This window comes from Thalassophryne amazonica, chromosome 5 (assembly GCF_902500255.1).
Source record: "Thalassophryne amazonica chromosome 5, fThaAma1.1, whole genome shotgun sequence".
Taxonomy (NCBI): Eukaryota; Metazoa; Chordata; class Actinopteri; order Batrachoidiformes; family Batrachoididae; genus Thalassophryne; species Thalassophryne amazonica.
The window spans coordinates 19,730,160-19,744,689 of record NC_047107.1 but is presented as its reverse complement, the minus strand read 5'-3'; the positions used below and the strand labels follow the sequence as shown (position 1 = coordinate 19,744,689).

The window sequence follows — 14,530 nt, the reverse complement described above, 5'->3', positions numbered from 1 at the left end:
AAGAGATGTACGCGTGTTATATTTCTCAGTCGGATGGTGACGTAACATTTCTGGAAAGTGTTTTTGTCTACCATCTTGAAAAAGAAAAAAATTAAATCTCATGCACATGTGGCCAGCCAGGGAAGGTAAATGGTCCAGGAAACCTCAGAGCAGAATGTGTGTTGTTTCCTTCTCTGAACAGGATGCAATTGAGCCACCAAATGTTTCCATAGAAGAAGCAGTTGGTGGCTTAATTATTAAAGTTTTAATGACTAAGGATGTCAAAAAGTGAATTTATGCATTGACACAGCTTGCACAGATCTGAGCCATGTTTCCTAAGAACTAACAATCTTGAATTTTTTTTCTTACACATTAGCCAAAGCAGCTATTAATAATGCAAACCAAATCAATGCTTTTGTGCATTTTTTAAAGTTAGCTGTCCATAGTTACAATCAGATGCTTGATGCACATCACAAAGGCTTTCTGCTGCATTAAAAAAAAAATGTCTAAATGTTGCAAACAAAACAAGTCTGATGGACTTTGCACAACTCCTCTTTGCACAAGAGTTAATAAAATTAAGATGTGGTGCTTAAAAAAAAAAAAAAAAAAACAAAAAACAGCCTTGCTGAGTCTTTCAACTGCAGACTAGTGTGAAGACCCAAGATTATTGTGGAACCTGAAACGGTCCCATCCAGGTTTTGGGGTGTAGGTTTTCTCCGGGAGAAGAAAGTGTTTCAGTGTGTCTGGTAACGGCAGAGCTTGTACTTTGTCGTCCAGAGGCCAGCGCTGCAGCCGGCTTCGTATGAACGCCCTGCACAGGCATCGCAAAGCTGGAGGACTTGCTTTGTGCTCGAGGACACGTCGGTGCAGGTCAAGCAGACTCTGAGCGTAAGGATGAGAGTCCTGCACAGGTAAATCCAGTTGAGGAGGGAGATGCAGCGTGGGAACATTCACCCTGACAAAGTCCAGCAGCACCTCAGCCTGCTCCAGGAGCTCAGTGGCCCCACTCTGATCAGAACACTGCTGCAAAGCTTTTTGGAGCCCGTGGAAAAGAATTTTATAACCTGCCTGACAGCAGTGGACATGGCTGGGTGAGCCAAAACAGGCTCTGCTCTGGAGTAAGAGCACAGCCAGAGGGAAGGCTCGGTCAAAACACTCCAGGCTCGTCTGGGCAAGGGTCGGCTCATCGTCAGTCACACAGCCGAGTTCCAAACCGTGGGCCAGCAGCAACCGTGTGGCTCTCACACAAAAGTTGCCGATGTTGACAGCGTCATAAGCATTGGGCGCGTCCAGAGCTTCATTCACCAGGAACACCAATGAGGACTCAACAGTTTCCTCAACCAGAGACATGACGTTAACATCAGCACCTGTACAGGAAATATCAGACCAACATTACAATACAGACACACGGCATAATACTGACTGAACGTGGCAATAACATGAAACAGTCCAGATGTGCTTGTAGTGTCAACTGTAGCAATATAGACTCAAAATACACTCATTTTTGTCCCTTAACTTCCAGAACACAGAAGAAACTTGCCAAACTACATAAATATATGAACTGTTTTTACAACAAATTGTGAGTTTTACAGTCTTCTTCACTGACTTGCATAAGAACAAGAAGAAGACTCCATCAAAGAGGCCTTCTTCCCCTTTGGACCATTCAGAAGCACTGACATGTCATGGGACTCTGTCACAATGAACCAAAGGTGAAGCCCTCGTGGAATAGTAGATACCAGATGTCGCCCAGCTAGCTCTGGAACAAATGAACTGTCACACTGGGAGGGAGGAACATCAAGGTTGGTGGATCCTCCAATATTAGCCAACCTCAAACAATCACTGCACAAGTGGTGGAGAAAGCCCACGCCTTTAACTGGTTGCACTGGCTCACAGCAAACTCTCAAGTGATGGTATAGTGTTTTTGAGGCCTGTGGTAAGATATGTTCGCGCAAGAACCAACCACGGGATGTCAGAAAGGTAAAGGCTACAGCTTCACTGACTACGACGAGGTCTAGTGCCCAGAACCTCTCTGATCTTATCAAAATCACAGAAGAGTACAGAAACTTTCACCTGGTGAATTGTGTTAATCCCTGCCACATTTACTCCATGTAATGTCAAGCTGCATCAGGAAGGGCATCTGGCGTAAATCTTGTGCCAATTCAACATGCAGATCCACCTTGGATCTGCTGTGGTGACATCGAGTGAAAAACAATGGAGCAGCTGAAGGCACTTACTCACCACAAGAGCTGCAATCATTTTCATATTTTTGGCTTCCCTCACCCTAATTGACCAGATTTTAAAGCCAGAGCCCCCAAAAGACCCAGTAATGCTCAAGTTTAGACATTACTTTAAAAAAAAAAAATGATATTGCTTCACATCCCACTTTAGTTATGCAGAAAATTTAAATTAGCAAACCTTACATTTTTATATGGCTCATCAATTAAACTGAGTCCAGAACTATAGCAAAACATAAGCCTGATTTAAACATAGTTGTCAAAATTGTCATTATTATTATCATTATAATTAGTAGTAGTAGTAGTATGAAAAACATCTTCAAAAGTGGACCTTTAATCTCTTTCCATCAGGATGCACACCTGGTTTGCAGTCTCTCAGCAGGAACAATGAAGAATTTGTGTATTTATGTGCAAAAGGCGACCCGATTGAGAGCTAAGATCACTTTATTAGTGCATTACGTTACGTCGTCCTCAGAAAGAGATTTTAGGTGTATTATTTTGGAGAAAAAAAAACAAGAACAAACAAAAGAAGCACGTTAGTGTTTGTTGTTATGCGCCGCAGGTCTCCAGCTGTGTTTATAGTTGAACCACAGTGACGACTGAGACTCTCACAGCAGATTTTGACAGAAAAAGAAAAGTTTAAAAATGTGTTTGTAAAATTCTGCTCTTTGCTCGCTGTGCGCCGAGAGACATCTACACTCAAACACACCACCCTCCCCCTCCCGCAGACAGAACACAACAACAACAAAACACAAACATTATTTGAAAAATCTATTTTTGAATGTTTTGAACATGGTAAATGGACTGCATTTCTATAGTGCTTTTCCATCTGCATCCAACCCTCAAGGTGCTTTACAATAATGCCCCACATTCACTCCAATGTGAGAGGCAACGTATATAAATTAACTAGCAATTGATAACAGTTTTTAGTTGTCTCCCTCCATTTTGCAGAGATGTGTGGGTCCGGGGACCTTGATTCTTGTTCCTATCGGGTTCCCATTGTCCTCGATCAAAACAACATTGGTTGAATCAAAACGTGGTGTCATGGCTGCCCCAGGCATTTTGTGTCCAACAATAATGGCCTCCTTCTGTCCTTTGATGGCAAGCAACACTCTGTCACCGACTTTTCCCACACCATTCTTAGTATAGACGTGGATTACTCTAGGTGGGCGGTGAGATGGTGTGTTTCCAAGAGTGCTGTTATCCACAACACGAACGCTTGTCATTTTCTGAATGGCTGCTCCAATAGCTGACACACTAAAGGTCCTCTGATGGGCTACAGACGAACCATGAACCAGGAGCCCAGAAAGTCTGACTGAAAGCTGAGGAAGAGCCGTAACTACAATAAAGACCAGCATGGTTAGCAGCTAGCCTCACGCTAGACAGTCTCGACGGTCATTAAACACAGAATAATCAGGCTCCTTTCACGAGCGACTAACACTCACGCAACATCTGACAATTTTATTATCCAAGTGTTAACTAGAGATCTATAAAAAAAAACAAAAAAAAAAAAACACGGTAAGCTTTATATCTTGCGTCCAGCCTTGATTCTACGTCAGGACCGTCAGTGCAAAACCTTCCTTTTGGCAGCCTAATGGACAGAAATCCATCTTAGGGACAGAGAACATTAATCCCTGCCAAAGTAACTTGCTTTAATAATTGCCACTGTTTTCTCATAAATGTGGGAGTTTATGCGCTGGGCTTTAACACTCATTAATTAACAGCCTCACAGAGCTCCGACAGGCTTAAAACTGACTAAAACAGTTTGATTTGTGATATTTTGCATCCAGATTTTAATGTTTAACGGACAGATTTAAAAAAATGAAATAGTTGTGAAGCTGGCTATGGTTTGCGATCACGGTTTAAACATGCACAGCTACATGGCTAGACAAAGCATTTCAATACCAGCAGTATTACTGAGGAGAATGACCACATATTCTCTGCAGAAAGGCCCAGTTTGTGATTTCTGTCCACAGACTTGTTGCTGATTCCTAAAGGACCGAGTTGAAGTTTTGTTGATGGCAGTCTGCTCAGTGCCTAAGATAAAATCTGGCTAGAATTCAGGAACAGCTTTTTTTTTTGGTTTTCAGGAGTTTGTACCCAACTGGCTGGAGAACTTGATGACACGGCCACAACAGAAGATCTAATAATAATAATAATAATAATGATGATAATGCCTGTCATGAGGGGTTCATAGGTGACTAAATTATTCTCCCAGTCGCATGTAGAGTCCTGGTGCTTCCTAGCTTATTGTATGGTTCTGAAATTTGGGCATGAACACGTTACCAAAGGTAAGAACAAAATATATTTACTATGATGCATCTTGTGGAGGATCTTTGGGTATTGCTGAAATAGCTTTGTGTCAAAAAAAGAGTTACTGTGGGAGACTAAGATGAGGAGTATCACTTCCACTGTGAGAACATTAGCTACAAAATTTTGGCCATGTGGTATATTTCTCTGGGCGTGATCCAGCATGCAGACTGCCTCAGTTTCAAGGACCCCAGTAGCTGGAGAAGACCAAGGACACAACCACGTTCCGCTCAGATGAAGATGTCAGACCCGAATCATTTTTGTTCACCCACATCTTCATAGGGTGTGCAACCATTTTGTGATGTTTCACTGGAAGTCTAACAACCGCTTTAGGAAGACTTGTGGTTTTACGTTTCATAGAAAGACGGAAATATATATATATATATATATATACATACACATACCCTCCCAACCTTTTGTTCAACAGAGCTGTATAAAAAAGGTAGCTGCTTCATTACAATTTTTTTCTTTTTTTGTGCTCCATCTGTTTCAGTTGTATTAAAAGCAGTTACGTAAGTCTCCTATGATGCTGACGGTTTGTTTTAGTTTCACACTATGACATATCAAAGAACATGCTTTGTTTAGCCGCAATGCAGTTTGATAAGATTTGAATGAAGAAAATTGAAGAAGAATGAAGAATGACGCTGCAGCACATCTCACAGTGGTTACCTCTCTGGAGCAGGAGTCGCATGTTCTCCATGTTGTTCACTGTGAGCCCATCAGCGCATGCAAAGGCATGGAGCAATGGTGTTTTCCCTTTGGAGTCAAGCCCAACATGAGATGGAAAATCAGTTTTTGGAATGTGAGCATGAATTGGCAGGTTTGAATTAGGTGGGCAAAAAAACGTTACCATGTCTGTTCTTTGCATTCACATCAGCACCCAAATCGAGCAGGGTGAGCAGACACGGCAGCCTCTCACACTCTTCACTCGCGAGGTCCAGAGGACTGCTCTCATGTATCTACCAAAGAAAGATTAACAGGCAAACAATGACAATAAATCAACAATGGCACAGTAACAAGATAAACGACTCTGTCCTCTTTAGAGGCTTGCTCACCCTGTCCCTTTTTTCGATGTCTGCTCCGTTTGCGACCAGCAGTCTCACCATGTTTGGCCTGTTCCTTAAAACAGCAACGTGCAGTGGGTTGTAGTAAGACACTGGGTCTGGGGGAGAAATAAAGAAATCAGCCACTATAGAACTGCTTTACGCTAGGAATCCCTGAAAGTGAAGTACTTTCATCAGCACTGTAATTTGTCATAACGCTGCCATCTGCAGTATCCATGAGCCAACTACACTAATATAAAATAAAAAAAATACATTACTGCCATTCGGTTTCTCACTTTTGAACACTGGTCTCAACTTAGTGAGCATGTCACGTTAGACTGAGTGATGGAATCACCCCCTCACAACAGAGTTCTTTACTCCTGATTTGAGCTCTTTACTCTTTTTAGCAATCGGCACTAACTTTGCATAAAACCATGCTGACACACAACTTCTGATTGCTGCTGTGGACAAGTGGGCCCAGATTACCTCATTTTTAGAACCAAAACTTAAATCTGGACCAGAAATCTGAAGTGGGAGACCTGCTTTATTCCCGAGGTCGGACTTACCTCAGCGCCCTCTGGTGCTCGTTTTGTCGGTGACACCAAACTCAGAACAAATACGGTCACTTTTCAAAGGGGTCAGACTCATCCATAAAATGTACAATGGTTCATTTCAGGTCAGCTTGATGTATAAATCTTATCGTTCCAGGCAAATACAGCTATTAGCTAGCTTATAGAAGCAAGCTAGAGATGATACCAAACGGCCTGATTTTAATAGAACAGTATACAGCCCCAGTGTGTTTTCAAGGAGCAACCAGTCATCGAAATACAAACTCTCATCTTCAGATGCACCACTTCGCTGAAAGTGTGGTGGCGCTGAACTCGAGAATACACTAAATAGATGAGCATAAATTATTTTTCCCACTTGCAGAATACAGAAGGGGAGCAGAATACAGCAAAGATTCGATACATTCTGTCAACGGCTGATGTAGACATTTCTTTCATCTACAACTGTAATATTTTATTTTCTAGCTTACTGCACACTATTACTGGAAGCCTTCAATTGGTTCAGATTAAAACTGCTCATGTTCTCATCAACAAAAGCAACCATATCACCTCAATTTATATTACAATTACGCAACTCCAAAGCATCTGCTAAATGGAAAAACAATATAGAAGTGCATCCCATCTCAGTTTTAGGTTAACTTTATTGGCTTCCTGTCAATGGGAGGTCAGATTTTAAGGTTGATTTCAAAACAGTTCAGTGCCTATGGTAGGCCTTGTTGAGTTTCTTTATTTAACCAGGTTTTAAAAAATAAAGATAAATAAATGATGAGATTCAAATTGTAACTTGCAAGTGAGACCTGGCTACTGAGGTCTGTAAAGCCTGATGGATGGGTCATGTGCCCTGCCTTGTGAAAATGCATGATTATTTTGTGTTGCAAAGGTAAAGAAGCACAATACTTAACCTAAACTGTGTCACAGAGCCCAACCGTAAACTCGTACAAGGTCTTAGCAAGGTATGATGTAGTAGGAAGGCTGTCAATAATGATGTTTGGCTAGTGGTAGCTGGTGTCCAAAATTAAAACTGAACTGCCCTCCACACTGAACATATTGTGTAGTGACATTGTGTACCAAGTTTCTGATATACAAAGCTTTGGTCAAAATACTGCTTTACACAATGTTTCTGAGACTTGGACCCCTGACCCCACAATTAAAGTTAAAACACACTCAACATTGAACTTTTTAAAGTCTTGAGGTGATGTTGCATACCACGTTTCACTTTGATCCATGAGGTTTGTCAAGAATTCATTTGCAAATTGATGACAAACAAACAAAAACAGCCATACATAAGGCAATTCAGAGACCAGCTCTGCTTTCAGCAATGCTGGTCAAAAGAAGTCAGCAGCCACAGGAATTTTTCTTACTGTGCTTCATTTCTGTGAAACAGTCACCATGCTGAGATACACCCAATTCTGTCAAGTCCTTTTAATCTGAAAAACCTGAAGACACATCTGTCCTCTCACACTTGAAAATTACTTGTTGCGCATCATCCACGAGGATGATGCACTTTTTTAGGTAGCAATAACCAAGTAGAGAACTCTACTGCTGACAAAATCATTAAGTACATAAAAAAAAAAATTGATGTTTGGCCCTGCTCTTTGGCTGTTACCAGTTATTGCTCTGGACATCTCCTGCTGCCCAACAAGCTCTTGGATAGATGGGTGGTGGGGTGTCTTGGGGATCATTTGGGTACCTTCTTTCTGACCATCTGAGATTCTGCACCAACTTACACAGACGGTCTGCAAATTCTGTTTTCTGGGACTCTAAGCACCATCTTGTGTATTCATGATGTTGGATTCCAGTTTTCCTGTTATAAATATCTTGTATTGTCTCTTCTGTTCAGTCTTGATAGAACAGCCTGAGGTTGCTTGAGCTTTCATCAGATAAAATAACGAGTTTCTAATGTGCTTGCTCACGTATAGGTTAAGGTCTACATCTTAGTCATACATAGGCACTTTGAAGTGACATGTTTTGTGCTATATAAATACGCTGAACTGCAATTTTTTTTCTATAGATTACTAAAGTGAAACTTTTTCTCAAGGGTCAACTGTACATATTTGTGCAAAATGTAAAATTCACTCAGGTATCACAGTATAACTGGTTATCAAATTATCTTTAAGACTTGACAGCACAAGCTGTCGTGCATGTAGTGGTAATTCACCTCTGACATACTGATGAAAGCAGCAACAAATTGGTAGAGACTTAATCCACATAGCAATTAAAACCGAATAGCTCCTCACTTTGAAATTTACATAGGATAATTTGTTAAATACCTTCAAAAATATGAACTTCTGCCATCAGAGCTAGACAAATTACTGAATGTGTCTCATTTCCTGCAGTCTGGCAAACATAAGTAATCAGGATGTCTCATCTTTGAATTTCAGGATTAGACAACTCACCAGAGAGAAGATAAAATGTTAAATTGGAGCACTGGCAGTGGTAAATAACTTCAAATTGCAGAATTTAGATCTGGCAGATCTCAGGAGTACTGAGCTACGGTGACCCACTACGCTGTGTGCAAAAAATCAACTGTAGAACGTGAGAGCAGACGTACATGCACAAGGCTGGGAAGCATCTGCATGAAACAGAAGAGTTCTGGAATGATGCCTGATAAAACAAATGATTTCATGACATAATAATAATTTAGGTCAGGTCTGGGTTCATGCAGTTAAGTTAAAGGAGTTCACGAACAGATTTAAACCACAATCTCTTGTTCTGATCCCCACCTTCAAAGTTGATATCTGCGCTGTAGCGCAGGAGGATTTCAGCTACATCCACCAGTCCCCGCTCAGCCACTTTAAACAGAACATAGCTGATGCCTTCCACAAACATGTCAGAACCAGACTCTCTTTCCAGGAGTGCCAAAAGCGCCCTGTGCCGGTCATCCTCATTTTCAGCACCGACTGTTCTGTAGACAAAAGCAAAAAAGTGACATTGTTTTCCTCAAGCTGTGTGAACCAGAACCAACAAATAGAATGTAGCAGCACTGCAAACTAAAAACAAGTTTACTCTTGCTGTTATTAATCACAGTGACTAACGAGGACAATCAGTGATGACATAGCCTGGATATTGATGCCTTTAAGGTGTCGAATCTCGCGTGTAAACACGTTCTCGCTGGGGAGGCTGAGATTTCGTTGTCAGTGTAAACAAACGTTTGTGGCAATGTGTTTGCAACATTGCATCGTTATGGAGGCGAGTTCAAACAAAATATGTATTTAGGCGTTTACTTTGAACCTATAACTTCTTCTTCGATCTGCTGCTTCATTCGTTCTTTGTTTTATTTCGCTTTATCTTAATTTTTCCCCGCTAAAACCCCAAAGAGCATATGTCTGTGAGTAATATTTACCTTTTTTATGTTAAACGGACCTGTTATGGTCTTCTGAAACAGTTGATAGATGTATTTTATAACTTAAAAATGGGGCCGATGCTAACACTTTAGCATGTCTATGGCATTTTCAATGTTAAAGTTAGCATTAAGCTGAGCCATTATCAAGCCTCCCTTCCCAGCGCACAAAGGATTCCGGGATACTCTAAAACCACGATGAGATAGTGTGTCTCCTATTACAGGCCTCGACGCTAACTTTGTAATTTACCTGTCCATGAGGCAAGGAACACTGGAGATTTACTGCTCCCATTCCACGATGAACCTGACTTTCTTCCACGGAGTTTAACTCGTTGGGCCTGATTTATTAAAGCTCTGTGTGTAAAAAACATGAGCAAACTCCATTGCACTTGCAAGTACACCTGCATGCAGAGAATATTAACAGAGTGCAATGAGGATTGAGTCTGTCAATGTTGCCTTCATGACAACACAGTTAAGGGGTTTGTCCACCTAAGTGGGCAAAACTGTGGGAGGAACCGTACAAATAGGTGAGGTTTGCATACACAACACAATCTGTCAAGGTCAAAAGGAAATTTAGTGGGTGCTGATGAAGTTTGTACTTTGAGAATTTTAAACCATGGTGTTAAGTGATTGACAGACTGCTGCTTCAGAATGATGTTCCACCTCAGAGGCTGCACAGACTTAAAAAAAAAAAAGGAAGAGATAAATAAATAAATAAAAATTACAATTCATTGTCACATAAATGTAAAAATATTATGGTGATTTTATTCTTTATTAGTTACATTTTCTTTTTCTTATGCTAGCTTGTCTTTCTATTGTGACCTGAATGCACTGGGATACAAGAAGAAACAAGACTGCACTGCATGCAGGACGAGAAGTGGACCAATCAAGAAAGAATACAACATCTTAGCGTGGTGACACAATGTTTAGACAGAAACTCAGACAGCATATATATATGGGTTCAGGGAGAGGTAGACAGTCATCTTTCCCTCTCTTGTCAATGGACATGTGGGGTGTGACTGAGGTAAATTGTTAAACAATTTCATGTTGATGTTTTGGGTTTACAGTTGTGTGATACTATAGTAAAAAGGTCCGCTCCAACACATGCAATTTCTCCATATCTAACAGGTAGACAAAAACAGACGCACATATCTGAGTTTGTGTGGGACATCACGGCTGTGTGTAAAGGATTGCTTTCTTTTTTTTTTTTTTTGTTTAACTGTCCATGCATGAACAAGCTCAGTTGTGGCTTGTGTGTAACAAAGCACAAGGTTCATTCTGCAAGCGAATGTACTCCTGTATGCCTTGTCGTCATACTCTTTTCTAAAGTGAAGCTACTCCACCATGATCCAGCTCAGCTCTTGTGGCATGCATGCTTCCTCGTATGGAAACAAATGCAGACGCTGTATTCTCCAATCATGAGGCATATCATTCTAACTTTGCCTGCTGTTTAACAGGGAGGAGACAACTTTTGCACATCCAACAGGAAGTTTTACGTGTCCAAGAAAGTCAGACAAGCTTTACGGTCTTTTGTCATGGGCTGTGGTGTGGCTACAAATTACTGCCATACCTCTCCTCTGGACTGTCAGGCCCCTCCTCCAACCCAATCGCACACACTATGGAATCCACCAGTGGTTGATACTCATAGATGATCCTCCGAAAACCATGGAGAAAAGGCATAGCTCCAACTTTCTTCACACTGTTAACAACTGGAAAGACATAGTTGTGAGATGTTGTTTAAGGAATAACTGTTAATAAACAGCCAATTATCAACAAAATAAAACACAAGTGTAAGTCCGCTATGAAGAAAAAGTCAACTGTCAAACACCTGCAACATTTTCACTTGTGTTGCTACAGAAAAATGACTGAAGAGATTGGTTCAAAACTTGATGAAAATGTTGCACTTAACATTGAATAGATGCTGATAATTTTTGGTTTTAAAACATGGTATATTTTTAAAAGGAAGATATGCACATGATGTCAGTTAAGTAGCACTAAAAGGCCTTCTAGACCACAGAAGACATTCTCTCTTTGGGAAAGAAACTCCCCTCCACAACCAGGACTGTAAAGATAAGAATTTTTGTTTAACAATATACTGTCACCTATAAAACACTGCCATATTAAGACTATTTTATTTTAGTGACAATGGAAACACACCTTTCAAACAGCGTTGAACTGTTAATTCTTAAAAATATTCACACTCACATTTGAAGGGAAAAAAATAAAATAAAAACTAATATCCACACTAAAATCAAATACAATTAAAAATCACACAAATAAAGCAAATTCTTGGAGTCAAGTTTAAAAACAAACAAATAAATTAAGTGGCTTGAAACCAAAGGTGGCATAAGGGCTTGTCACAAATTGTCTCTCCCATTTCATTCAGTGTGAAGAGCAGATTTTAAAAAGAAGTCCATTTGAATCTAATTTTCAAAACATTCTGGCTGGAATTGTGCAGTCATAAGAAAAACATTTGTTTCAAGTAACAAAGTTATCTTCACCTGCTTCAGTGTTGCTTTGTGTGCGTGTGTGTGGTGCGTGTGTGTGGTGGGTGGGGGCTGCTGAGCTCTGCCTGCAATGCTCACTCTCACATACACAAAATCGTTCTAACTGGGAGAGTATCATTTTGTTGTTTTTTCTTTTTGTCATAGTGCCTTTCGCTGCTGTTTTTAAACTTCAAAGTTCCATGTTTACATTTTGTATTTTATATGATGATATTTATGCCTGTATTGATTTTTGTTTAAAGTGTTCTCATATTATGCTTATGCTACAAGTCAAACTTGAAGTGTTTTGTTTCTTGTTGTATTTACAGTAACAAATCTGTATTGAACAAATTGTTGTGAGCCTTGCTGCTACACATTTAAACTTAAATACAATGTTTACATTGAGAATTTTATATATTTTATTTTAGGCCTATCTTTATTTTTGTTTAAAGTGTTTTTCATATCATGCTGAAAAGCCAGTTTTTATAAGTCAGGCAGGTGGTGATTTATAACCCCTTCAGATTTCTCCCATTTTTTTTTTTTTGTTGGGGGGAAGGTAGATATATGTTAGAAACAAACAAAAATCACACCTTTTTTAATCCTTGATAGGGTCCACTTATTTTTAGGGGGTCCTGGAAATTTGGGGTCAAAATGAGGCAATAATCACAAAATTTAGGTTTTCAAATGCTCATATTTCCATGCACCCTAAGAAAGCCAAATTGATTTTCATTTGTGTTAGTCTATCGAGTATGGACTCTCCAAAAATGAGAAAATTTTGGCGGCTGACTCAGAGCGCAGCCCACAGGTGGCGCTGCAAATCGCTATTTTTTTAATTGTGCACATTTTCACAGAGGCGGTGTGGCCTTTGTCCTTAGTGTATTGAAAAATTATAGGCCGATATCAAATTTATCATTTTGCTCTAAAATTCTGGAAGGAGCGGTTTCACGGCAGCTTGTGGACCACCTTAGTGAGAATAATCTTTTTGAGCCACTGCAGTCTGCCTTTAGAAAAGATCACTCCACAGAAACGGCTCTCACTACAGTGGTGAATGACCTTCTGCTTGCAATGGACTCGGACACCACTACAGTTCTGGTGCTGCTGAATCTCAGTGCTGCATTTGATACCGTGGCTCATCATATTTTACTTTATAGACTGGAAAATCATTTTGGGATTACTGGAAGTGCCCTTGCGTGGTTGACGTCATACCTGTCCAGTCATTCTCACTGTGTTTTGTACAACACTACCTCTAACCTTTGTGACATGAAATTTGGTGTTCCACAGGGATCTGTCTTAGGCCCTCTGATTTTCTGCCTTTAGTTGTGCTGAACTTTAATTTGTACCCATTATTTTGCACATTCAGACTGCTTAGGTTTTTAATGGAAATGCATTGTAATCGGACGGGACATTCTATCTGATGTGAGCAAAAATCTGTTGTACAAAATCCATTATATACGGTGTTTATTACATGGGAAAAAAATACAAAAACTTGTGGACTTTTTTTTGTCCGGTGACTGCGAATATCTGGTTTATACGATGACTGTGACTGAACAATAAATTTACCCCTAAACCTTTGATGATGAAATTGGCTTCCATCCCACACAGCTGACTTTTTCCCAAATGTTTCTTCTGTTCGGATGTAAAAGGAATCTGTACATCTTGAAGCCCTTGCTGTGTCTATGTGTGCATCCAAAGGCACAGCAACCCATCATTTTAAGCAAATAAATACATGAAGTAGCTGGATTTCCATGCAAACGCTACATAGGCACCAAGATGGCACCATGAGTCACGTGACGTTTTTTTTTATTTGTTTTTTGTTTTTTTTTGGACTCGTCATGTCGCCACTCTCTCAATTAAGGCACAATAGGGAGTCCCTGACACAGACGGTCACAGACTGAAACGATTTGTATAATCCATATCTGCGCATGTGCAAAAAAAACAAAAAAAAACAGGAAGATTGACCTGTACTGATATTACCCTTTCAGCGCCGTTTGGCGGCTATAACAGATACATTTATCCACAGTGTGTTTGGGAGGAGCAATTTCTTTGTTTAACAATCTCTAAACATTTACTTAAAAAGCCTGCCTTTCATGATGAAGACGTTAACACCGATATTATCATGCATAAAAATGCATTTCTATCCTTTAAAATGATGAGATAAAGATCTTCTAGTAAGCCAGTTAGCCACGCAAGCTAACGTCAACAATTATTTAACCAATAAACTGTCAGCTAACATGTTTTCATAAAACCACTGCAAAACGTCACAGTTTAAAGTAATTTATCTGTTACTCACAAAATTCAGTCGACTTTCCTTTATCACACAGCTTCACATCAGTCCGACAACAGCTTGTGTTCCACCTGGAAACCAGGAAGAACTTCTTCTTCTGCTGCTGGGATAAAGGGCGGATAACAAGGCCAAGTGGGTGCTTTGCCGCCACCAATGGCATAGATGTGAAATGCAACCACCAGAGAGGAAAAACAGCAACACTTATTTTTACGCAGCCACTACCGACTTCAGTGCAGCCTCCATATTCAGCAAATCCTCCCATCATAATGCATGGCAGCACAGACTGGGTAG

The 14,530-nt window shown here is 40.2% G+C and overlaps 2 protein-coding genes across 5 annotated transcripts; both read right to left on the bottom strand.

Moving 5' to 3' along the window:
* Nucleotides 1-344: 344 nt before the first annotated feature.
* On the bottom strand, nucleotides 345-14,328 carry asb6 (ankyrin repeat and SOCS box containing 6). Of its 4 annotated transcripts, XM_034169761.1 has the most exons (8): nucleotides 14,257-14,321; nucleotides 13,033-13,036; nucleotides 11,043-11,181; nucleotides 8,856-9,037; nucleotides 5,579-5,685; nucleotides 5,374-5,482; nucleotides 5,193-5,279; nucleotides 345-1,346 (listed from the first exon to the last, which is right to left on the bottom strand). In XM_034169761.1, exons 3-8 carry the CDS (start codon nucleotides 11,150-11,152, stop codon nucleotides 625-627), a joined length of 1,317 nt encoding a protein of 438 aa, XP_034025652.1. In that variant the 5' UTR covers nucleotides 11,153-11,181; nucleotides 13,033-13,036; nucleotides 14,257-14,321; the 3' UTR covers nucleotides 345-624. The 4 variants fall into 4 exon arrangements, with proteins under 4 accessions (XP_034025652.1, XP_034025653.1, XP_034025654.1 ...); XM_034169762.1 differs by lacking the exon at nucleotides 13,033-13,036 and having other exon boundaries at nucleotides 14,246-14,328; XM_034169763.1 differs by lacking the exon at nucleotides 13,033-13,036 and having other exon boundaries at nucleotides 11,043-11,184; nucleotides 14,258-14,296.
* LOC117510152 (39S ribosomal protein L14, mitochondrial-like) lies at nucleotides 2,690-3,611 on the bottom strand. The gene has a single exon (XM_034169765.1). The coding sequence runs from the start codon at nucleotides 3,569-3,571 to the stop codon at nucleotides 3,140-3,142; it is 432 nt and encodes a 143-aa protein (XP_034025656.1). The 5' UTR covers nucleotides 3,572-3,611; the 3' UTR covers nucleotides 2,690-3,139.
* Nucleotides 14,329-14,530: the final 202 nt, after the last annotated feature.